The sequence below is a fragment of the Mastigoproctus giganteus genome, chromosome 11 (genome assembly GCF_048544385.1).
Source record: "Mastigoproctus giganteus isolate SK-2022 chromosome 11, ASM4854438v1, whole genome shotgun sequence".
Lineage (NCBI taxonomy): Eukaryota > Metazoa > Arthropoda > Arachnida > Uropygi > Thelyphonidae > Mastigoproctus > Mastigoproctus giganteus.
Window position 1 is genome coordinate 21,323,231 of NC_143585.1, and position 27,073 is coordinate 21,350,303.

At 37.1% G+C, this 27,073-nt stretch overlaps 1 protein-coding gene across 3 annotated transcripts in view; it reads right to left on the reverse strand.

Annotated features, from left to right (window-relative positions):
• The window catches only part of Oatp30B (Organic anion transporting polypeptide 30B), a 157,989-nt gene that overhangs the window by 5,572 nt on the left and 125,344 nt on the right, over positions 1-27,073 (reverse strand). For 2 of the 3 annotated variants that reach the window (XM_090385246.1, XM_090385244.1), the window contains 3 exons: positions 19,129-19,252; positions 4,158-4,418; positions 2,932-3,118 (listed from right to left, as the gene is read on the reverse strand). In XM_090385246.1, coding sequence (XP_090241372.1) covers positions 3,028-3,118; positions 4,158-4,418; positions 19,129-19,252 — 476 coding nt within the window. In that variant the 3' untranslated portion in view covers positions 2,932-3,027. Of the gene's footprint in view, positions 1-2,931; positions 3,119-4,157; positions 4,419-19,128; positions 19,253-27,073 lie in introns of those variants that run through there. The other variant, XM_090385245.1, reaches the window with a different exon arrangement.

Consider the following 27,073-nt stretch of genomic DNA (forward strand, 5'->3'; position numbering starts at 1 on the left):
AGACAACTGTGAGGAGATGGAGACTTGACTGAAGTTTTTAAGGCTTTAAATGGATTGAGTAAACTAAATGCTGATGATATCCTTACTCTTTCTCAGACAACAAACACAAGGAGAAAAATTTAAACTGGAAAAGGTAGTTTCAGAATAAATGTGCAAACATTTGCTTTCAGCCAAAGAGTGACTGGCAGAACAAACTTCTGCCTGGTGTTGTGGAAGTGGATTGCCTGAATAAATTTGAAGGATGATCAGACAAATTATTAAAAGCAGTGGACAAATGATCTAGATAGTTTTTATTTTTTTACTGATGTGTAAGCTTGCTTACATAATTTGATATTACTAATAAGTAATACCAATTTCTGAGTTCAAAATCTGTGCAGTATCAAAGAAACATTTGCCACCAATTTTATATTAACAGTTGAATAAAGTATACTGTATTATAGTCAAAGTGATTTGAATACTGCATTTAACCTCTGCCAGTTTAGAAAAAGAACTTCAGTCCTTATTTTTAATAACCCAGTTTATCAACTGGGATGGTAAGTTACTTTCAACTTTCTTGTGCTAGTTTGATAAGAGAAGTCAGAAAATCACAAGAAACAAAACAGAAATTCTGTCCACTGCATGAATAACCTGTGTGTTAAAAGTTCATAGAAACATGTTTTGAGATAAGGGAGCTCAAAAAAGTTAAAGCACCACTGGTTTTAGCATCCAGAAATATCTGAATTGCTACTCTCCTACGAATAAAAGGGCAGTGTGAGTGCTGTGGTAAAGATAAATGGTGCTCTGAAAAGGTTTTCAATGGCAATTTCTTAAAAGTTTTCTGTACAAAAAGAATGTGTACAGAACTCGGTTTTTTTTTTCAAAAACTTGGGTATACTAAGATTATAAAATATTTTGGCAAACATTTCTTTTATAAAAAATCACCATATTCTGAAAGACACACATATGCAAGTCCTCAATAAGTTGACTGCAGGAGATTTTGTTTTAAGAAAGTATTTTTCCACTCTAGCAGGGAGCTAATGCCGTCTCTTGTTTGATTTTTGTACTAAAAGGAACTATCAATGCAAGAGACTGCTTTGAATCATACAGACTGGTACTGATATATCCATCATACCCATTCAACTAGTTAAATGCACAAAGTCTCTCTCTCTCTCTCATACACTAGATTGACTGGAATGCATCCAATACAAAGTTATTCTAAAATCTCTCACTAAAATTAAACTTTTCTCAGTACATGATGGGTATATCATATATAGGAAAAGTTTTTCCTGAAGAGTTAACTGGTGTAGGAAGAGCACCAGTCAGTGAACTGTTCTAAGTCTGCAAAGCCAGCTGGCAGTGAATAATCAAAAACCATTTGCATAAATTATATAAATTACCATATAAGAAAGAACAAAGCTAATAAATGTTTTTCTAGGAACCAAAATTTTACAGTTTTGATAAAACTGAAGAGTAAGGATGACCAAGACAAAAACAACTCTTTTTAAACAAAAATATCTAAAAATATTTCTTGGCAGATGCCACCACCCAGACAGCACCATTTCGAAGCTTGTTGGCTTACTAATCAGTGGGTGGGTAGGTACCCTGTTGCAATAGTGACAACCCAGTTATGAAGTATAACTCCACAATATGAGAGATGCCTGATGGTGTGCATGGTTTAATCTAAAAATATTTCTTGGCTAAATGCCCATGAGTATGAAGGAGTTGGTCTGTGCATGGCTATTGCACATACATTATTTCTACTACCAAGGTAGTATTGAATGCATCATTTAATTAGCATTAGTAGAGGCATTTGATGTAAGAAAGCAAGCTTATGCATATAATTATATCTCATATTGTAAATACCTTCTCATATCGTGGAGTTCACAGGGTACCTGCCTACCCACCGATTAGTAAGCCAACACGCTTTGAAACGGTGCCGTCTGGGTGGTGGTATCCACTGAGAATAAGTAACATTAGTCTTCTCCACTGGTGAAGTATTACTTATTCAAATCAGTGCAATACCTCGGCCACTCATTGTGAAAGTATTCACAATATGAGATATAATTAAACGATGCATTCATACTACCCTGGCAGTAAAAATGATGTATGTGCAGTAACCATGCCTAAACCAACTCCACTGTAAAAATATGATTTAGAAAACAGCAAGAGCATAGAGCTCTTATGAAATGGGTGAAAAAAACAACTTTACAATAGAGTTTTCTTCTTAAACTGCAATTACAGAATAATTATTTAAAAGATATGAAGAAATATGAGGTGATAAAAATTACCAGTTATAAAAAAAAACCTATGACAAAAGTGAAAAATTATTAAAATGCGAAAGTGTTGTATACCATTTTACCAATGAAATGTTTTCTTTTCTTTAAACCAGAGGTCTATGCTTTTCAGAAATAGAACTGCTAAGAGAATTTATCTTACTAGAATAGAGGTATCAAAAGTCTAAGTATAAAATTAATTAAAGTGACACACAATGTTTCAATTTTTTCCCTTCAATAGCTTGTTACTTCTAGCAAGAAGATGGGAAAGCTGTTGCTGTACAAATTATCTTAAACCACAATCAAACACAGCAGTTTTAGTAACATATTACTAGAAAGTCTTAAAGCTACAATAAAAATTATGGACATGTATCACATCTGGCTGTTTTAAAATGCAAAAAACCTAGCCTATATTGTTTCTGTGGGGGGGGGGCATCAATTTGGAAATAGGTGATGAGGTCTAATTCTTGTTTTTCCTTATTTTTTATAGTTTCATTATGTTTTAGCTTGATAGGCATCACTGTGTACTGTGATGCAGTCTTGGACAATTGAAATTTTATAAATGACGACTACAAAAATTAAAAAAAAAAAAATTTTCTTAATAAAAACATCAATTTAAATATTACAGATTCACTTAATGTTGCACAAATCATTTACAACCATTTCTTTCTCACAGAGGTAGTAAAATAAACATTCTGCTTCAGGATGTCAAGTGGGCCTGGATTACGACGAGGATGATCTCTTCTCTAATAAGTTGTGGCAAGTTATAAATGGTTTAACTAGCTTTGTCTCCTAGTGTCTTTATAGCATCTGGATTACTTTTTGTTCTCCTTCTACTATGAGCATGACCATCAGAAGGTTGCTTACTAAACAAAGTAAAAATAAAAAAATAATAAAAAAGGAAACAGAACATAATCCCCTCAGGATTAACCTCAACACTAGGATCACATATATCTAAAATAATTACTAAAACCTTACATAAAACGAGTATTTAAAGCATGATCTCAATGTTGAACAGAAGTATAAAAAAAAAAAAAAAACTAGCAAATTGCAGTATAAACTAGAAAAGTTTATCAATTCAGAGATATTTAGTGACTACATACCGAATTAAAAATGTTAATTCTTAAAAAAATTTAAATGCCCAAATTATATTACAAATACATTTCTATCAGAGCAAAGATCCAGCCAATGACTAAGTACCCATTGTGTAAGTATCTATGTTTGTTAGGACAGTCAATGTTTAACCTGCTTTACTAAATACCAGATGTACTTACTCACTAAATAGAAATCCCAAAATAAAACTACTTGCAATTTACAGTGAAGTATATATTACCTTTAACCTCATATACAGCTCTAAATAACCTCCTAGAAATATGTATACTTACAATTAAAATACAGTTTAAAATGTATGGCAGGACTTCTAAATTTCTGGACTTGCTGATACAAAAGAAGTTGACAAGAATTGTTCCGTCAATATGATTTCATCTCTAAGTTGGGAAGGATCCATTTATTTTAAGTTATTTTAAGCATATAAAGTTTATACATGTGTAAACAGTTCTTTTTTCAATTACTTAAAAATAATGGAATAGTGATAATTAATATGGAAGTCTATAAAGTAAACATTAATGGTTTCCAAAATGGAGGTGGGGATCTCAAAATGGGATAATTTGAAATGGGAGAACAGAAAATCTCATTAATCCAGAATTCTGAATTTTTCAGAAGCCAAAATTAAACCATCACTAGCTATTAAACTAACATTCCAATTTTATGGAAATGGTATTTACATTATCCCCTTCAATTTTAAAAAAATAAAATTCTGCTAATCAAGAAGTTCAGAAGTCCAACTGTACAAAGCTATATAAACAAGTTATATATTTTCATCCTAAAAAGACTAAATCTCAGAACCTGCTGAGATTTCTTTGTTCTTGATCGACATCTTCATCTGTTCCTCGTTCCAGTGGTTGTGTGTCTTCAGTAGTGCGATCTTTTTCATCTGAAAAACCTATTGCTGAGAGACGATCCAGAGAGATAATGGAAGACATTATTTCCCTTACACCAACTGCAGGGTCTTTATTCTCTTTTCTCCTTTTATGACATATCAATAACCAGTCCAGAAAAAACAGCAACCCTGATGCTACCTTTAGACCTGAGCACACAGCAATATACCTGTAAAAGAAAACTCTTCATTATTTATATTATTGGAAATTTAGAAAGCATTTATATTTCTAAAAATTGCAGTAAATATGGGAGACTGTAAAGGATTCTTAGCACACATTCTGATTTCTCTATATTACACAATTCTCGAAGTCTGAATAGAAGTTGAAGTTTCTCTAATAACTTACTCAAGATTTTTTTTTTTTTTTTTTAAAGGAAAACAAAATGATCTTTATTGTAAGGTGTAAAGGTATATGCAGACACCCAGACTTTTCAAAACCCTTCACAGCACTAAGCCAGGGGTTAAATGTCTCATGAATGCACCAAACTCTATAGTCTACTGATTATGGAAATTCATAATGTGCAAGCTTCAAGAGCAATAAGACACTGCAACTACAGTAGTTGAAAGATATGGAATATTGTCAATTAAAGAAAAAAGTAATTATGATTTTTTTTTTCATATACCAAATAGAACGACAAAATGTTCTTATTATTCGAGATCATCAGGGGGAGGAGGAAAGGATATCACATGGGACTACCTGATAGCCTCAGGATTTTAAACAGAGTACAGTGAACCATATCATACAAGTTTCTAGTGACGACCGACTAACTGGTTAAAATAAATTAATGATATATATATATATAAAACAAAACAGAGATAAAATAAGATAAAATCATTAAAATTCTCGGTTTTTAGCTAATAAGATTAGCAAGAACATTCGCTGGAAGCTTCATGCGACAGGTTGACTCCCGCAGAGACAGAACCTCGCTCTCTTGTACCTCTCTCAATCAGTGTTTAACGGGGGGGGGGGGGGGGGGAGCACAATCATGTTCAATGACTCTATAGTCTACTGATTATGGAAATTCATAATGTGCAAGCTTCAAGAGCAATAAGACACTGCAACTACAGTAGTTGAAAGATATGGAATATTGTCAAAGGGGGCAGTTATGGGTTACCCTGTTAGTCCTATTGTGGCCAACATCACCATGAAGGAATTTGAGTCAGATTTTCTTGAACTTGCTTGTTTCTATCACTCTCTGGTGTCATTACGTTGACGATATATTTGCCATTGTCCCTCGGGGATCGGAATCTTGACTGCTGCAATATCTCAATTCCCTGTCGCTTGTCATTCAGTTTACAATACTTTTCCTTTTTTTGGATGTGTTAGTCTAATGTGTGGATTCGCGTTTAGTAACTTCTGTTTTTAGGAAACCAATGTGTGCAGACAAATTTACCAATTATGGGTTTGCGCAGGGCCCTGGTCATTTGCGTAGCACTGCTTGCACTTTATTCTCCCATGCTTGGATGCACTCTAGTTCGACTGGTGTCAGGCAATTGGAGATTTCCAAAATTAGGGTAGAGCTTTCAAATTGCGGTTATCCACCTCAGGTTCTAGATACATGTGCACTTCAGGCTCATGAATTTGTTACACAATCTAACCCTCCTTGCGTCAATGAATTTATCTCTACCACCTACGTCCTCTATTATCTGGGTGTATCGGAACATCTTGTTCGGATTTTGTGTCTCTATCATATACAATGTGTGTAACTTCCGGTGAGAAAATTACAGTCTATTTCTAAGGTGAAAACACCTGTTCCTCCTTTCCTATGGAGTGGTTCCATGTACCGCATTACGTGTCCACATTGTGGGGGGTATTATGTAGGTGAGTCTGGCAGAAGATTGAAAGACTAGGTTTCTGAATATGAGGTGGCTTTGTGAACTGCTAATTTTGAACGCTCTGCAATAGCCGAGCAGCACAATCTTGATCCCTGACGGGATATTGAAATCGTCAACTATTCACGTGATTACCACCAGCACTCATGGCTTGAAGCACTGCACATAACTACCAATAATAGTACTGTGAATCATATAAGGGGAGTGCACTTGCACCCTATTATGGAATGTACTGTATTGCAGTGCAATGAGTGCTGGCAACATGTAATTCTGTTCTACCGACACCAGACTCATGATACATGATCATGCTCAGCTGACTTTTACTGTTGTAACCAACAATACACACTGCAGTACACCATTCACTGACTGGCTCATGAAGAGGCACTTCGTCTCGAAAGCTTCTGTATATTTTAGCGCTTTTATCTTATTGTATTTTAATGCTTTTATCTTATTTTATATCCGTTTTATTTTATGTATATATAATTTATTTTAACCAGTTAGTCGGTCATCGCTAGAAACTTGTACGATATGTAACCTGAAGTGCAGGGCCTGTTTTCCCACAGTACAGTGGATGTTTAATATTCCTTGCTAACTTTTTTTTTTTTTTACTTCTGGTTGATAAACTTTGACCATGTATAAAAATACCATTTTCATATTCACAGTGGTTATTTTAAAAAAAATATAAATATCAGGTCTAAAAGGTACTTTTTGGAATGATAAGAAGCATCTCTACAAAAGATTCCTTCTCTCCTAAACATCTTGGAGAGTCCAAGTTTTCATTTAATCCACATGGTTTTCAGCATATAATCTTTCCTATATAACCTAACTCACAGTACTTTTTCAGCATGCCCCTATACTTATCCAACAGGTTATCAGTTCATCTACAGTTAATATCATTAGTCTCCACATATATAATAATGCTCTTTATCCTCCCCTCATTCCTTGAAATTGACAGCCTGTTGGTAACGTTATTAATTTTAGCTCTCAGCAGACATACCCTGATTCTAGAACACCTACCTTTATTACAAAAACTATTACCCATTTCCTTATAAATAAATTGTATCACAGGCAATATCATACAGATACAAATTTAGAGTATTATACAGAGACCTCAAGAAAGATTTATAGTTGCCAACACTTGGCAACTACAAATATTTCACCACTATGATGTAAGTATACATGGAAAAATCCTGGAGATTCTTGTAGATATCAAGTTAGACTGCATTCTGGTGAAAAAAAAGATACCCCAATCAGGTAAAAAATGTCATGTCTTTTCAGGAGCAGATGTGGACAGTGACCATTCAATGGTGAAAATGATAACAGAACTGAAGCTAAAGAAAATTAACGGAAAAAAAAATAATAAATGGGACCTAGAAAAACTAAAGAATAAGAAAACTGTTCCAGAATACTACAAATAACTATAATGAGGTAAATAAGGAAAGTATGATTGACCAAATGTGGAATAACATTAAAGGCAGCTCATAAATTTCTGGGAAATGGAAACAAGGCAAAAAGAAAACCCATAGATAACAAAAAACATCCTTCAAATGACAGATCAAAGAATCTTCAAAAATATGAAAACAAAAGATGGAAAAAATAATTATCATGCTTTCAAAAATGAAATTAATAGAGAATGCAGAAAAGCAAAAGATAAATGGTGGACAGAACAATGCCAAGAAATTGAAACTTTAATGTAGTATGGATGAACAGATAGTGCCTACAAGAAAATTAAAGAAATAACAAAATGTAATGGAATTCGCTCCAGAGCAATCAGAAATTAAAAAGGCAATGCCATTCTAGATGCAAAAGAACAACAAGAGACAGAGAAAGTACATAGATCTATACAAGGAACCATATAGCTACACTTGGAAATATGATAAGGAGAACAACAAAACTTAAAAGATCAAATATTAAAAGAAGAATTTGATTTAGCTTTAAAGTTACTTCTTAAAGCTCCTGGTATAGATAATATTACAGCAGAATTAATAAAGAACAGTGGAGACAAAGTCAAGCAATCACTATTTGGATTGATTTCGAAAGCATATAGTGAAGGAAAATGGCCAGAAGAACATTGTACAACTGTCATAGTACCAATATCAAAAAAATCTGCACTAATCAAATGCAAAGACTACAGAACAATCAGCCTCATATCATGTGCATCAAAAATTCTGTTAAAAATCATAAAAATATGAATAGAATCTTACATCAACCACTTTTTAGAGGATACATAATGTGGGTTCAGAAAGAACTTATCGACAAGAGAAGCAATAGGAACTTTAAGATTCTTAGGTGAAAGAATGATAAACAATGGCAGGAATCTGTATGTGTACTTTACTGACTATGCAAAAGCATTTGACAAGGTAATTTGGAACAAATTTTTTCCTCTACTAGAAAACACAGGATGTCCACAAAGATTAATTAGGTTAATATTTGACTTGTATAAAAGACAAAAGGCCATCATCAAGTTAAATGGAGAATTGACAGAAAAAGCAAAAATAGGGAGAGGAGTGAGACAAGGATGCCTGCTTTCCCCAGGTTTATTTAATATATTTGCAATCAAATTTGCAGATGATCAGGTAATGCTTGCAGGTAGCCCAAGAATGTTATCCAATATGCGAAAACAGTTAACCAAGAAAGTGAAGAAATATGGAATGAAGATTAACACTAATAAAACAAAGAGTATGATAAGTAAAAAGCCAAAACAATTTCACATTGAAACTGATGCCGAAAAATAGAACACTCAACAAAATTCAAATTCAAATATCTAGGACAGATTATAACACAAGATGCATCTTGCCACAGTGAAATCAGTTCAAGAATTGCCATGGCAAAACAAGTATTCAGAGGTAAAATCTCTTTATTAAGCCAAAGAAATGTAACTAGATCTAAGAAAAATAATTATGAAAACATACATTTGGTTAATTGCACTGTATTCAGCAGAAACATGGGCATTAAACAAAACCAACTTGAAAAAAACTACAAGGGTTTGAAATGTGGTACTGGTGGAGAATGGAAAAGATTAGATGGACAGAAAAAAATGAGTAATAACATGGTTTTACAATAGGTAGGAGAAGAAAGGGAATTGCTAAGAAGAATCAGAAGACAGTGGCTACAATGGATCAGACATACAAGGCACAGAGGGATGTTACTGGACATGCTGGAAGGCAAACCAGGAAAAAGAAAACAAGATCAAGGAAACACCATCATAAATACAATTCTGAAGGAAACTGGGCTTCGGAGCTATGTAGAAGTGAAACACCTAGCACAAGACCACAAGAAATGGAGCCAGCTCATCAAAAGGGTAAACCAGTTGAAAGACTGATACACTGAAGAAGAAGATACAGAGAACGAGGCATACAACAATAATATACTGAGCAAGTCCATTTCGAAGCCTGGAGGCCCCCGGCAGTCAAATTACTCCCTCTTAAACAACAGTGTCCACAGTGGGGTTTGGCCAAACCTTCAGGTTCCAATGATTCAACAGACATACTTCCTGAAGGTAATATCACCCTGGTTGTTCAAGAGCTATTCTGCCTTCATTCCTGTCATTCCAGCTGACTCTCAGTTCTTATCTTCGATAGATTGAGCAGTCCATATTATTAGAATTTAGCATTAGTGGCAAATGATTAAAAAAAAAAGCAGCATCAGCCAAAAAAAATAAAAATAAAATAATACACATCCTATTTCATCTACTTATTCCCTCCAATAGTTTGTCTAGTTCTTCCGTGAATTTATTTAAGCTATCAACTTCCACAAAAACAGATGGAAGTTTGTTCCAGCAATCACCCACTTGCTGGCTAACAAACTCCCACACATCTATTTTGCAACTATCCTTCCTCAAACTGAATTTGTGTTCCCTCCTTCCTGTGTAGTCTGAGCAAGAAGAACCTTGTCAACGTTCAGCTTGCTCAATCCATTCAAAGCCTTAAACACCTCAATCAGATCACCTCGCAGGAACCTAGTCTCCAGATACTGCAATTTGCAGAACTGAAACCTTTTAAGGTAAGAGCATCCCTTTCTGCTCCTCACCAATCTCATTCTCTGTACTTGTTCCAGCAGCTCTGCATACTTCCTAAAATGAGACCTCCAGACCTGTATGGAGTACTCAAGATGTTGCCTGACCATTGCCTTATACAATGGGATAATCGTCTTCTTATTCCTGCTAGCCAAATTCCTGTATATCATTGACAAAACCCCATGAGCTGCTTTGGCAGACTGTTTGCAATGCTCAGAGAACTTCATATATGACTACACAATTGTCCCTAGTTCTTTTTCATTTTCCACCACCCTGAGCATAGTACCACACAGTTGGTACTGTTACTCTGAGGTTATTGCTATTTTGCATTTGTCAGTATTTAAACTTCAATTGTTATTTCTCAGCCCAACTGCCCAACTTTTCTAGATCCTCTTGCAGTAGCATACTGTCATATCAAGCAATACACTTTACAATTAATCTTTAGCCAGTTCAAGAAGTTGCTTTACATTAAATACCTAGAAGTAGACATACTCTGAGTCTAGTTCACCTATCTTATTACAAAAATCTCTTAATCATTTCCTTATATATAAGCTAAATCCTTCTAAACCAGAATAGTCTGCACTTCACTTGCTCCCAAGGCCTATACTGGGAGCACATCAACTGTAATAAAGACTCCAAGCTCAACTTGTTTACCATCTCATTTGTGCCCTATTCTGCTGCACTTGACCAGCAGAATCTGCTTGGATTAGGATTGATACTGATTCTCATGTTTTCAGGACTGCAAGGATTCCTATATGAGAGAATAGTGTTTTTGAGTGGAAGGCAATATCAGGGTATTGCTTTGTAATGGGGTCTGAATTTTACCAATGTGGTGGGGTGGGTGGTTGTAAAGTTGGGATGGCAGATAGTTTATGGAAGATATGGCATGGATGGATGGTATGTATGGTGCAAAGTATATGGACAGATGGTGGAAATTTTATATCAAGTCATTTGATGGAAGCACAGACTGTCACATAATTAGTCTGTGTTCCACACAAAATTGCCAAGGTTTGAATTCTGTTAATTATGGCAGAAATTTTTATGGGCGTTTTTCACTCAATGGCTGAGTGAGTTGGTCTCTGTGAGGGCAACTCTTTTTTTTTTTTTTTTTTTTTTGTCCAGCAGCAACAGGCAAGTTGACTAGAGAATACAAGCAATTAACAAACATTGTACACTATAGTCCTCGAGGGCTGCATTTTTGTTGTAATCAATGTGTCCCACAATGTATGGAAAAGATCTAGATTCAAATCCCATTCATAAAAGTGCACAAGGCAGTTTTATAGATCTTTCTCATATTGTGGCTGAGTTAGTTGGTCTGAGGCAAGGATAGCAAGTTCTTTTCTCCCAGGAGCTCAGATTTTTTTTTTTATCAGGCAAACTGACCAGAGTACACATGCAATTTACAGACATAATACATATGGGTAGATAAGATGCTCTTTCTGGTAATCTTAATATGAAATATTTTTACACAAAAAAAAAAAAAAAAACACATGCATTACTACATCCAGTTTGCCAATGGCTTCCTAAACTTTGGAATTTGGGTAAATCATACTGAGAAGGAATCATCCAACAATAAAATTTATCAACTGGCTGTTTCTAAGTTTATTTGAAAGAATAAGGTGAACTAAAGGTGAACTGTTTTAGTCCCCAGTGATCACATGGTTGTTATTACAAAGAAAATATGATGTTGTTATGCAGAATTCTTGCACTTATTCTTCATTGCAAATGTTTCAGCAAAAAACACAAAAGAAAAAATATATATTTTCTCAAAATATATTTTGGGGAGTGATAAAATAGCTAAAGCTATTTGGTCTAGTTGATACCAGAAAAATGTTAGAGATCAATTTCTACCAGATGAGAGAAAGGTGGACCAGTTCCATTGTGAGTTAAGACAATACCATATTTCTTTATATGCATTTTAAATTGTTCAGGCTGAATAACAAAGACACACACAAAGGACAAGATAACCTGGTGCTTTTTATTAATAGATTTTGATTTTACAGTGAAATCTCTCTCTCTCTCTCTCTCTCTCTCTCTCTCTCTCTCTCTCTCTCTCTCTCTCTCTCTCTCTCAATGAACACCTCCTGACGTGTATACTCAGGCTTTGGTCTCAGCCAGAAGTATTAGAAATTACATGTTAAATGACCTCTCCGAAAAGAACATTTTCTAATACAGACACTTTAATAGGTGTCCTTTTCATATTTTCAACCTCCCCTGACTGCACATTTTCAATGGTAATTGACATAGATATGTGCTATCATAGGTCAATGGAATTTGCAATGAAGGCAAATTAAATGTTAAGGTCATTACAATAACACTAATTAGATTTTTGATTGCCATGGTTACTTATGCAACATATGGCACAATATGTCATTAATACGCTCACTGCTGCTGGTAAAGAATGTTTAGAAATTTATCTGGACTGTCTGCAGTTTCACTGGCATGAATAGCTTAGGCAATAAAATTACTAAACTGAGAGACACACACACTGGTTGTGAGCATCTCTCTCACAACCAACCAGTTCTAGTGAATTTTATTTTTCTGAGAAAACTGCAATAGATATATTGCCAGAACTGCAATATATCTATTAAGTAAGTATAAATATATATCAGGTATATATCTATACTTACTAAGTGATAAATGCTCCACCTCACGCTGTTGCTACAATAAAAAACAAGAACTGCAGCAAATCTAAATACAGGATTCAGTTTGTAGTACTGTATATATAGTATTAGAAAAAAAAAGTATTAAAAAAATTAACATGCTGCCAACAAGACTGCATAGATAATTTTGACCAATAGTCTATAAGGATTTTCCACATTTACAAATATACTTTTATAAGAATGCTATGTGATGCTCGACATCGAAACATACAAAAGAGGAGTGCACTGGATGCGATTTAACTGAGCCTGGACACAGAAGGGGGAGCCCATAAATGTTTCTTACATGACAAAATAATAACGTAGCTTAACAAAAGGATTCCCCCACAACCAAAGTCAACTATGCACCTGGACCTCCAGATACAAAATGCATGGTTCTGCTTAACGTTGCTTGCATAATTGCATTATTAACAGCAGTGTCCAGCTTTCTGATTGAGGGATAATGGCAAATTTCTCACACCAACACATACCACTTTCACACTGCAGAGATGGAAGTCAATTAAGTAGTTATGTACAAAATTTTTATTGAAGTTTGCTCATTTATGCAGGTTTTCCCTCTGGAATACTGGTCAATTTTTTTTGCACATTTGATTCATCATCAGCCATTTTCAATCCAGTGCAGGTTGAAGGCCTCTCCAGCAACTTTCCAGTTCCTTCTGTTTTGTGCAATGGCCATTCATTTACTACTCACAAACTCGTGAATTTTGTCTGTCCACCTCCATTGCTGTCTTCCAGGTTTTATTTTAGCTCCTCTTGGGTACTATTCTGTTATTTTCTTAGTCCATCTGTCACGTCTTTGAGCTGTGTCCTGCCCAAGTCCATTTCAGTTCTTTAGTTTTGATAAGAATGTCCTTTATTTGTGTTTCCTGCCTAATCCATGTGTTTTTCTTCTTATCTGATAGTCTGATTCTAATATAATTCATTCCATTCTTCACTGTGTAGTTTCGGCTTCTCTTCCATATGGAGTTAAATGATTTTGTAATAACTGAGAGCAAAGTGGAGGAGAAATTGTTGAAGTTAAACATAAAGGCACCTGAGGTAGATGGGATCTATCCAGTTCTATTAAAGGAGGTGTCAAAGGAAGTAAGCAACCCTTAGCCATAATTATGGCTAAGGGATAATTATGCCATAATTATGACCTCCCCCTTGGACTCGGGGGAGGTCCCCTTGGACTGGAGATGTGCAAATGTATCTCCAATTCAAAAAGGGGGATCAAAGGGTGACATGAGTAATTACAGACCTGTTATCTTGACTTCTGTTTCAGGGAAAATAATGGAGTCATTATTTTCCCTGGAACAGAATGGAGTTAAAGAATCATTGCAGGATCATCTAGACAAGACAGCAGTAATAATCCAGACACAGCATGGTTTTGTCAAGGGGAAGTCTTGTCTGACCAATTTGATTGGATACTACTATGATGTAGACACAAAGGAACTGGATGCAAAAAATAATTTTGATATCATATACTTGGATTTCAGGAAAGCTTTTAATATTGTTGCACATGGAAGACTACTGTACACATTGGGGCCATATGGCATTAAGGGCAAGCTGCTACAATGGATAAAAGGATGGTTGAGTGGGAGAAGACAGAGTGGTAATAATGGATACTGCTCTACATGGACTAATGTTATTAGTGGTGTCTCTCAGGGTTCGGTGTTGGGCCCATTGTTGTTTTGTATATTTATCAATGATATTGATTAAGGTATATCAAGCTTAATGTCAAAGTTGGCAGATGACACAAAGGTTTGCAGGGTTAGTAATGACAGTATGCTGCTGCAACAGGATCTGGAAAAGTTGAGTAGATGGGCGGAGAAGTGGCAACTGAAGTTTAACATTGACAAATGCAAAGTAACTGCATATGGGTAGAAGAACTCCAGAGAAATGTACCAACTGGGCGGTGTTACACTTATGGTAGTGGAGAATGAAAGAGACCTGAGGGTAATTGTGCAGTCAGATATGAAGTTTTCTGAACAGTGTAGACAGGCTGCCAGAGTAGGTCATGGGGTCTTGCCAATGATATACAGAAATTTTACAAGCAGGGATAAGGAGGTGATTATCCCCTTGTATAAGGCATTGGTCAGGCCACACCTTGAGTACTGCATACAGGCCTGGAAGCCTAACTTTACACTCTTCTAAAATGAGGCTTCCAGACCTGTTTGTATTTCCTGAGCAAGAGGAAGAAAGGTTTAAGTTAAGCAAGTTTCAGCTTCTGGAGACTAGGCACCTGGGAGGTGATCTGATTGAGGTGTACAAGGCCTTGAATGGATTGAGCAGGCTGATGGGATTCTTCCTCTTGCTCAGATTACAAACCGGAGGGGGCATAGATTCAAACTGAGAAATGACAGTTGTAGAATAGATGTGCAGAACTAGGCAAACATTTGGAACAAATGGATCAGTGAAATTGGAAGGGTTTTTTTTTTTTTTTTTTGGCTGATGCTGTATAAGCTTGCTTTCTTGTATCATATGCTTGTATCGCTGCTGTAAGAGGGGGAGTGAAAGCCACCGGAAACTGAAGGCCACTTGTTCCATAATGTTGTAACATGCTGGAGGGTTAGATCCTTTCCTCTTCATGCTGACCAGGTATCTTGAAGAGAACCACTCTATATGTTTGTTGCCACCAAAGTGACGTAACAGGGCTTACCATCGAGAAGGCGTGCATGAGTGGATTTTAGGGAGGCAGGCCAACCGGGCTTCTCCTAAATCTTCTAAAATAGAAAGATATTGGATCCAGTGTTTTAGACAGTGTCTGATAACACACAGAATGCCTGTTCCCTTCTGGCGTCACTTCCTCGGCACATAAAGTCCAAGGAAGTGACGCCAGTCGACATCGATGGACAGGGCAGTGTCGAGTCAGTTTGGTGTGACATAAGCATAGGGAAATCAAAATTGAGAGTAGGAGTGTGCTATAGGCCTAATGACTCTGATGAGTATAATAAGATATTGTACAGGGAAATAGAATGGGCCAGTAAATCAGAGAGTCTTATAATGGGGGATTTTAATTTCCCAGATATTGACTGGAATTTGTGGGTTGGTCACTCGCACACTAGCAAGGCTTTTGTGGATTTATTGGATGATTGTTTTCTACATCAGCATGTTCGTGAGGCAACAAGAGGGAGCAATACTCTTGATCTGATTATCAGTAGTGATTCTTCATGCATTAAGAACCTGCAGATAAATGAACCACTAGGTGGCAGTGATCACAGTGTGTTGAAGTGGGATTTACTCAAGGAGGTAACTACCATCAGAGGTAAAGGGAAGGGTTTTTGTTTTCGTAAAGGAGACTATGATGGTCTGAGACAGTATTTAAATTCTGTACAGTGGGACCAACTGATGATGTTACGAACAGCAAACTCAAAATGGGAAGCATTCAAGGAACTAATCTTGGAGGCTACCAGGCTTTACATACCAACTAAGAAATATTGTTCAAGGTTTAGGCCTAAATGGTTGTCAGATGAACTAATGAGACATGTGGCAGAGAAGAAAAATGCATGGGATACATACAAATTAATGGGTGACATGGAAGCCTATGATAGATATAAGTTGGTCTGTAACCAAGTCACAAAGGAGATTAGGCAGGCAAAGGCAGACTACGAAAAATCCTTGGCAAAGGATGCAAAGAAAAATAGAAAAGAGTTCTTTACATACTTGAACTTGAGAAGGAAAGGGATGAATCAGATTGGTACACTGGATATTGATGGTTCAACAGTTGAGGATCCTGCTCAGGTGGCTAACAATCTAAACGAGTATTTTGCATCTACATTCACGCATGAGGAGTTATTCAGGAAGGAGAATGATGTAGGTAAAGTAAACATTGGCAATGAGCTGGATGATTTTGTAATAACTGAGAGGAAAGTGGAGGAGAGATTGTTGAGGATAAACATAAAAAAGGCACCTGGGGTGGATGGGATCTATCCAGTTATATTAAAGGAGGCAGCAAAGGAAGTATGCAAACCCCTAGCCATAATTATGAGAGCTTCTTTGGACTCAGGGGAGGTACCCATAGACTGGAGATGTGCAAATGTAACCTCAATTCACAAAGGAGGATCAAAGGCTGACACAAGTAATTATAGACCTGTTAGTTTAACTTCTGTTCCAGGTAAATTAATGGAGGCACTGGTTAAAGAAGCACTGCAGGATCATCTAGACAAGAATTCCGTTATAGCTCAGACGCAGCATGGTTTTGTTAAGGGCAGGTCTTGCCTGACCAATTTGATTGGATACTATGATGTAGTCACAAAAGAACTGGATGCAGGGAATAACTTTGATATTATATATTTGGATCTTAGAAAGGCTTTCGATACTGTTGCACATGGAAGACTGCTGCACAAATTGGAGCAGTGTGGCATTGGAGGCAAATTGCAGCTATGGATAAGGGGATGGTTGAGTGGCAGAAGACAGAGAGTGGTAATCAATGGACACTGCTCAACGTGGACTAATGTTATTAGTGGAGTTCCTCAAGGTTCAGTGTTGGGTCCGTTGTTGTTTTCGGTGTTTATGAATGATATTGATGATGGGATATCAAGTTTAATGTCCAAGTTTGCAGATGATACAAAGGTTGGCAGGGTCGTTAAGGACACTACTGACGCTATGCTGCTGCAACAGGATCTGGAAAGGTTGAACAGATGGGCTGAGAGGTGGCAAATGAAGTTTAACATTGACAAATGTAAAGTACTACATATGGGAAACAGTAACCCCAGAGCAACGTATCAACTCTGCGGTACTACACTGACAGTGGTGGAGAATGAAAAGGACCTGGGGGTAATTGTGCAGGCAGATATGAAGTTCTCTGAGCAGTGCAGACGAGCTGCAAGAGTAGCTCATGGTGTCTTGTCAATGATATATAGGAATTTTTCTAGCAGGGTTAAGGAGGTGATTATTCCCTTGTATAAGGCAATGGTTAGGCCACATCTTGAGTACTATATACAGGTCTGGAGGCCTCATTTCAAGAAGGATGTAGAGCTGCTGGAACAGGTACAGAGAAGGGCAACAAGATTAGTAAATGGAACAAAGGGTTGCTCTTACGAAGAAAGGCTCAAGTTTTGCAAATTGCAGAGTCTGGAGACTAGGCACCGGCGAGGTGATCTGATAGAGGTGTATAAGGCTTTGAATGGTTTGAGCATGCTCAATGCCAATGGGATTCTTCATCTTGCTCAGAATAATCACCTGAGAGGGCATAAATTCAAATTGAGGAAGGACGGATGTCGGATAGATGTGCGGAAATTTGCCTTTGGCCAGCGGGTGGTTGGTTGGTGGAACCGACTTCCATCACTTGTTGTTGAAGTTGATAGCCTAAACAAATTTAAAGCTCAACTGGACAGGTATTTCGAACAAACGGAGGGGTGAAATGGGAGTGGGTTTTTTTTTTTTTTTTGGCTGATGCTGAATAAGCTTGCTTTCTTGCATCATATGCCTCTACTAATGCTAAGTGCATTACATTGATTATTAATTTTTTAAAAAAATTACATTTTTTGGTGGTGATGGTGGAGATGTGAGCAAAAAATGAATATGGGCTAAAGCCAGTAGGTGATCTAGTTATCCATAATGAAAATGAAATGTTGTAAGCAAAGTGATTTATATTCATTTTTTAAAGTTGACTGTGTTTACTAAAAGTTATTTATTAAAAAGTTAATTTAAACACAAATACATACAATGATAATTAATGAAAAAATTGAGTTCACTTTAGAATTGTACAGGCTGGGAAAAAAAAAAGATAGGGTAGTCAGGGCTTGTTTTACTAACAGATTCTGGTAGTATATACTTTTTTTTTTCTCATTAGAAAGGAGTAGAGTGATCTAAAGTTATTATTTCCACGAGAGACTGTGACACCAAATAAGAGCATTACTTGCTACTCAATCTCTACTATTTTAAAACAGTTTTGGAATAATAAACAGTTATTTCTCTTTTTCATACAAGTATGAAACATTATAGAGCATTATAGTGTTACACTATAATGAAATACTATAGAGCAGTGATTTTCAACAGGGGTGCCACGTAATTTGGGTTTAAGTTACTTAAACTTATTATTATTTTTTAATTTATATGTTTATTTCATTATAAAAAGGTGTACAGTATCTTTTTAATTTTGTGGTGATCTATAATTGATGTTTACTTAGTACCTCTATATAAAGAATAAAATTATATATTGTATATATATACACACATATATGGATATATACAGAGAGAATCAGATCTAACTTGCAGAAAATTGAGTAGGGGTGCCACAAAATAAAATGAATTACTTAGGGGTGCCTTTATTAAAAAAAGGTTGAAAACCACTGCTGTAGAGTGAACACACATTCAGAATAAGCAATGGTTAAAAGAAATTTCAAATCATGACAAGATTAAAAATTCAGGTAAAAAATTCTGAAATACCTAAGACGGAACTGTTCTATATTGTAGATTAAACAGAAACCACCAGGTCTTCCACAAAGAGCTTTCCATAATATACACGTGGAATCTATTACATTTCCAAATATAATTGGAGATGGTATATAACCTGGAATCAAAAAACACATATCTAATAATCATTTCTTGTGTAGATTTCAAAATTAGCAATTGCAATTAAACACTCTTTGAAACTAATTATAAAAATGAAAACAGCATAGTAAAGAGGTTATATTTATATTAACAGGGGGGAATTTGAGCATTATGCACTTACAGAATCCAGAGTAAAAAGTATTTCCAAGCAGGTTGAAGACCATATCTTTTTCACATAGTGGAAATCAATTTCCAGGATTTAGATTTTAGTAGATAATATCAATGACCTCTCAACTAGTCACATGATTCTCACGATCTTAAAAAACCTCAGTTAGTTTACCCGAATTTCCAAAAAGGAATTTTCACTTTCTTTACTCCACAGTAAATAGCACTATAACTGTGCAGTATATAACTAATAAAAAAAATAATAAAAAAAAACTGATTTTCTGTACTTTCTTAAATTATAGGCAAATTTTTTACTATGAATGTTCCCCCCCTCCCCCAGTTATAGCATGAGAATGCCTGTGAGGTCAGTTTTTTTGTAACTATTCTTGTTTCAGAGTACTTTGAATATATTTCATTGAATTTGTTAAGGTGATTTCAATTCAGATGGCTCGATATTTTTCTCTGCTAAGTTATATACTGTAAGCAGCTGAAGAGAGCACATACATTTTAAGTTATTAAAGCATGCTAACTGAAGGGGATTAATATTAGGTATCTGTTAGACAAATTTTTTTAAAAAAAAATTGTTTTAAGTTTATCTCTGTAACTTTTAAATTTTATTCCAGTAATTAAATAAATTCTATTTCATTAATTTTGTGAAATTAATTTTGATAATATTCTGGAAATTTAATCCTTAGCTTTTCTAAAGTGGTTCTGATAATGTCAACCTTAACACAGCCAATGTACAGTGGGGACTCAACTTACGATGACATCAACATCCGATATTCTCAGGAACCGTACCTTCCATACGATTGTTTATTTTAAGGACCGATGATATTTGCAAGTACCGATAGCTTTTCGATATAGCTGGAACAATACATGGGTGGAAATTTTCAGGCATGTGCTGCACAGAACATCACTCGTACGATTATTCTCAACCAATTAGAGTCTTTTTTATTGTTCAATGCATGGCATGCGAAACATCTCTCGTATGATTGTTTCAGATCCATGACAATCTGAAACTTAAAGTTCCATTAACCAGTGACAGTACTGTGTGCTTTGAAGACTTTAAAGCCAGCAGAGGCTGGTTTGAGTGCTTCAAAAAAAAGGCGAATATCAAAAGTGGGAAGGCATCCAGTGCTGATAAAAAAGCAGCCAAGACCTTTAAAATTGAATCCCAAGAGTTTTTTGATCAAAAGGGTTATCTTCCCCGGCAGGTTTTTAACATTGATGAAACCGCCCTCTTCTGGAAGTGAATGCCCAGGAGAATGTACATCACTAAGGGTGAGGCTAGTTTACCCGGGCATAAGCCTATGAAAGACTTAACTCTTAACACCACCAGAATATATAAACAACAAAAGGTCGACAAAGGCATGATGGGGGTGTTTTGGCACAGTAACAAGAAGGCCTGGGTACAGGATAAGTTTTCAATGAAGGGGAGCTTGAAGTTTCTGTCACTTAATGAAGAATTATCTTGAGAAAAATAAGCTTCCTGTGAAGGCACTGTTCCTGCTGGATAATGTGCCAGGTCAATGATCCCAACCTTGTTCAATCTCTTGAGGCACAATTTGACGTTGTTCAAGTCAAATTTTTGCCACCCAACAACTCCTCTTCTTCAACCACTGGACCAGTAAGTGATTGCAAACTTCAAGAAAATCTACACCACGAAAATGTTTGCATGTTGCTTTGCAGTGACCTCTGGTGAAAATGCTGTCACCCTCAAAGATTTTTGGAGGTTGCAGTTCAACATGCTGGATTGTGTGAGGCTGACTGTAAGTTCTTGGAATGATGTTTCCACCAGGTGCTTAAATTCAGCCTTGAAAAACATCTGGCCTTTAATTATCCATAACATTGTCGGATTTGAAGGTGATGGTGCTTTGACAAATGATATTGTCATTCTTGGTAAATCAATGGGTCTGGAGGTTAGCAAAGAGGATGTGGAGAACCTTATTGATGCTCATGGGCGTGAGCTATCAACAGAGGAGCTACAAGTGTTGGAGAAAATTATGGAGAGTGACACTCAAGAGGAAGAAAAAGTGTCAGCTGAAGACTGTCATTTCTTGTTGGGAGCATTTTAGTGAAGTGGTAAAAAAAAAAAAACACCGACACTGAACTCATGATGTGCAAAATGGAAAACGAAGTTATTTCATACTTCAGGAAGCTACAAAAAAGTTGTAAAAAAAAAACAGTCCACTTTGGACAGTTTCTTTACCAGTAGCAACAAAAGACTGAAAAGACACCTGATGCTTGATATAGTCCCACCACCACTGATTTCATCAGCTCTGCACTTCAAGTCTAAGTTAAATGCTAATTTATTGTTTGTTTTTTATTTTAAGATATTTTATGACTATTTATTATATAATCTTTATAAAACATAAATTTTAATGTAAAAATGAAGTATAACATGTAAGAAATACCTATTTTATGTGTTGTTGGGTTTTTTTTTGGCGCAAGAGCTACTTTGGCCATATTGTGCCGTGTTGGGGAAGGAATTACAGGAAATCAGTGTATTATTGGTTTAAGCAATATTTTCAACATACATGGGTTTTGTGGAACGAATTACCATCGGATGTTGGGGCCCACTGTATTTGGTTGTTACATGAGGACCCCCCCCCCATGAAATCCTGACACCTTGATTTCCAGATGCCAGGATTTCAATTCTTGCATACATTCTGTTTAAGTGTATCCCCATTCTGTGAAAAAAACTGTTGCTCCTGTTAACAAGAACAAGGAACTTGCATGCAAAAGTGTATATATTTAAAACAGGCCAGAGACTTTTTTTTTTTTTTTTTTTTTTTTTGTAGTTGTTGGCGCATAGGCTTCTGTGGCCATAATGCACCTCCCACGGTTTTTGCAGTACTTTGATCCAAGCCCGAGGCGGGAATCGAACCCGCGACCTTTGGGTTGCCAGGCAGGCACTTTACCACCCGGTTAGCCCGGTCGGCCGGCCAGAGACATGAATATCTCCACCATGTCAAATTTTTATGTTTATATAGTGATTTCCAACTTCTTGAGACCTCAGTTTTTTCCATGTATTTTTAGGTTCTGTTAATTAATATTAACAGCCATTTCCAGCAACCTCAAAAACATCAACTTACATGGCGAAATCCATCTGGCAAGGACTCAGCAATCCTGGACTACATTTTGATCAATGCCAAATTTTGCTCATCACTCATGGACGTTCGTGCCATGAGGGGACCTGATTGCGGATCTGATCACTACCTCACACGGGCTAAGGTGCAGCTCAAATTACGGCATGCAAAAAGATCATCTCGGTCAGCCAAGCTGGACTGGAGGCAGCTAATGAATGCTGCCAACAAACAGGCATATCAGATCGCCCTATCCAACCGCTTCGAGATGCTGGCCGTGCCCGAAGATATAAATGAAGAAGAAAAGCAGATCTCTGATGCCATCCTGGAATGTGCCAAGCCCCTATGTCCACCTGCCCGACGTCGAACGCAACCATGGATATCAGACAAGTGCCTCGACCTCGTGGACAAACGGAAACAGGCAAAGTTGGTCGACTTTGAACAGTACCGGCAGCTAAACCGAGAAGTCCGACAAAGAATGACAGCAGAAAGAGAAGCATACTGGAACCAAGTGGCAGACGATCTTGAAGTGGCGGCATCCAAGAACGAGTACCGCACTCTCTACCGCACCCTCAGATGTCTGAGTGGAAAGACCAAATTGACTAGTGACAACATCAAGAATGCTGATGGGACCTTCGTGCGATCACCATCCGAACGCCTGCAACGGTGGAGTGAATTCTTCAAAGCTTTGTATAATCACGACCCACCTCAGGGACCGCCAGCAACAGCACTCTCGATCGACCCCCCTGAGGTCTCCATGGTCGATGTTGAGCCTACAGTAGAAGAAGTGAAAGCAGCCATACAATCCCTGAAGAATGGTAGGGCACCAGGAGTGGACCAAGTCACCACAGAAGCGATCAAAGCCGGGGGAGATGTACTGCTTCGCCGACTACACTCGCTCCTCAAAACCATCTGGTGCACTGAACAAATTCCGCTAACATGGAGGAAAGCCATTATCATACCGATCCACAAGAAAGGTGATAACCGGGACTGCAAGAACTACCGTGGCATCAGCCTCCTTTCCATCATTGGAAAGGTCTTTATGAAGATCATCCAGTCAAGACTGCAGAAACATCGCGAGCAAACCAGTCGAGAAGAACAGGCAGGATTTAGACCCGGGCGAGGATGCTGTGATCAAATCTTTGCCATTCGTCAGCTGATGGAGGAGAGGATCCGGTGTGGACAGCGAACCGTCATTGTTTTCATTGACTTTAAGTCTGCTTTCGACTGTGTCCACCGGCCTGCCTTATGGAAACTACTAGAGGTTGAACATGTACCTCGAAAAGTCATCACACTCCTCCAAACTGCATACAACGGTTTAACCAGCCAGGTGCGCATCCAGAACGATTTATCTGAGGAATTTACCATCCAAACTGGAGTCCGCCAAGGGGATGTAGCCTCCCCATTGCTTTTCAACATCGTGGTCGACGCCATTATGAGGCAAGCATTCAGAAACAGACAGGGCATACAATATGACAAGGATCACTATGTGACTGACCTGATGTTTGCTGATGATAGTGCTATCCTTGCCAGTAACGACGCTGAAGCCACGGTCATCCTCTACGACATTGCCCGCATTGCCCGGCCATACGGTTTGAAGATCAATGCTGGTAAGACAAAGGCCCTGACAACAGATGGGTCGCAAGCCACCATCTATCTCGAAGGTGTCCAGATCGAGCAAGTGCAGGACTTTAAATACCTTGGGTCGCTGGTCCAGGAGAAGAAAGTTGCATCCACCATGGAAATCCACAGCAGAATTGGACAGGCGGCCACTGCGTTCGCCTCGCTCAAATGGTGTCTGTGGAAGAGGACCAACATTTCTACAAAGACTAAAATCCGACTCTTCCGGACTTTGATCCTGCCCATTCTTCTTTACGGATCGGAAACATGGATTTGTCTCAAGTTAGATTTGAACAAACTTGAGGTATTCCAAATGCGATGCCTGCGGCAGATCTTGGGCATCTCTCTTCGCGACCGCATCACTAATGATACCATCCGCACCCGATGCCAACAGCAACCAACCATTGCCGACCAAATCCAGAAGCGAAGGCTTAGATGGTTTGGCCACATATGTAGAATGGGCACGAACAGAATACCATCCAGGCTCCTTTGGAGACAACGACCCACCCAATGGAGCATCCAACGGACCGCGCCTAGGAAAACGTGGGCCAAGAAAGTGGAAAATGACTTGAAGAGCCGACATCTCGACCTTAACCAGGCCAGGACTGACGCCATTGATCGTAAGGTATGGAAGAACATCACAGAGCAAGTCCGAAACCCTGCGGCACCTACAGCAGCATACTGGTTGCGTGGCCAACCGCCTCCCCCAGCTGCCAGCTAAGGACCAAAGAAGAAGAAGAAGAATTAATATTAACTATTAATTAACTTTTTCCTCTAAAAAACTGAATTTCACAAGCAGTTATAAAGTTAAAAGAAAGAAATTGAAAAATCATGCATGGATGATCCATAATCCATGTAGTTTGCTGTAAACTACATGGTTTATGTAGTTTCCAGGGGAATTCTCTGGGGGAATTGACCACATGTTTGGAACCAATGGTTTTAAACTTTTATTTATTAACCTATTTTACTCATTTTTACTGGAAAATTGGTAGAATTAAAAAAAAAAAAAAAAAAAAATATATATATATATATATATATATAAAATAAACTATATGAAATTAAATTTAAAAGAAATCAAAGGGGAATGATATCTGTGTCTTCTATTAGTGTAAGCATTCTATATATTTCAAATGCAAGTATGGCAGAAAAAACAGCAAGGGAAAAAAAAAAAAAAAAAACAGTATTTTTGCAAGTAAATTATACAAAAAAATTACATTCATTTAAAATTTCGAATTTTGTCTCTCTTATATTTTTCATGCAAAGGTTCCTGAATAATGCCAATACAGCCTGAATGGACTAAGTTTGCGTCACTAAGCATTTTCATCCACTTCTGTTCCCACATTGAGTTCTCAGAATAAATTCAAAAGCCTGTTTAACAGCAGAATTCCTTTTTTTTTTTTTTATATATTGCATGATAACATGAAATATCTTTTTACACCCACTGCCATAGTTTTATTGCTGAATCAATTGTCTGTGTACTACTCAATGTTAATCCTGACGCATATTCATTATCCAGTAATATGAGGAAATCATGCTTTAATTTTTTTTCTGTATAGAAAGCTGGGAATTTCATTTAAGAATAAAATTAAAAGGTAACTAAAACAGTATTTCATATTTTACTAGCAAAATTTTTACAAGCATTTTTCATGCTGCTTGAGATGCTTCGTGAGTGTTTTGTAGGTCACTGGCGTTCTGCAAGCATTGCCAAGTGTTAAATGAAATGTTCTACCAAAAATCATCACTTTTTTTTTTTTTTAAGTCATCAAAATCTCTGTATACCCTATTCTAAAAACAAATTTGTATAATTTTAATTATTTTGTTTCCAATTATTTTTTTTTATACTGAAAGTGAATAAACAAAATAAAGTATGTAGATTTTATATTTCACCAATATATGGAATATCATGTATAGCATTCTGCAATTTGTTGCAATTCCAAAGTATTCCATTACTCAAAAGAGACTGAAAAACACTAATTAAAAAATGAACTGTCCTTACTTTCAAGCATGTTTGTAAGGAAGCATCACCAAAGACTAGCACTGAGTGAGGAGCAGACAGTATGTATTTTCTAATAATTAGTACTTTTTAATTTTTGTACCCTACTTCACCTATATGAAGGTAAAAAAATTTTTTGCTCTAGCCACTACACAATAGAAATTTGAAACTCTGGGCTCACAACTAAAACCATAAAGTGCGTCATTACAATACTCTTATATGCTTTGCATATTTGGTCCTTGGCTCCTAGTTGTCACCTTAAAGCCTTTCTCAGGGTTGAATTTCCTGGGATGTCTCAATATGGGTGGCTGGGAATCCCTTCATTTCACAAGCCACAAAGTACTTGAACCTCAACATCAACTCCTGGAAGGAAGCTACAATACACCACAAGGAATTTGCTGATGCTTGCCCAACTTCTCACCATGAGGCTAGTTGTGCCAAAGGTTGACAACATAATTTCATGCCCACAGCTCAATGCAAAACTCTTTGTTGGCCCAAGCCCACCTTTCAGCTCTTCACTTAATGTGCTGGATAGCCTTTAGTGATGCTTCCCTAAAATATACTTTAAATATTTAATGTACTGAAGACTGATGCCAAAGGGTTTTGTGAATATACCAGATACAGACAAAAAGTATTTGGGAACTCTTTTCTCCTCACCTGATTATAAAAAGAAAACTTCCATATTATTGTCTCTTGGTATTGCTTTCGGTGTCTCTATGTACTCAACCACAACAGGCATATGTCCCTGCAGGACAGGGCATCTTTCAAGATTTCCCCAATCCTAAATTCCAGGCATAATTGAGGAGCAGATCTTCTACTGTAACAGATTCAGAATGGACACAGACTATTATACAATGTAGACAGCCTTGTAATACATCATCAGGATTATTCTGCTTGCTCCACCCAAGAAGGACACGCTTCTTGATTAGACCGGGGTTCGAGCCTGTCACGACCAAATACGGAGGATGCGGAAAGG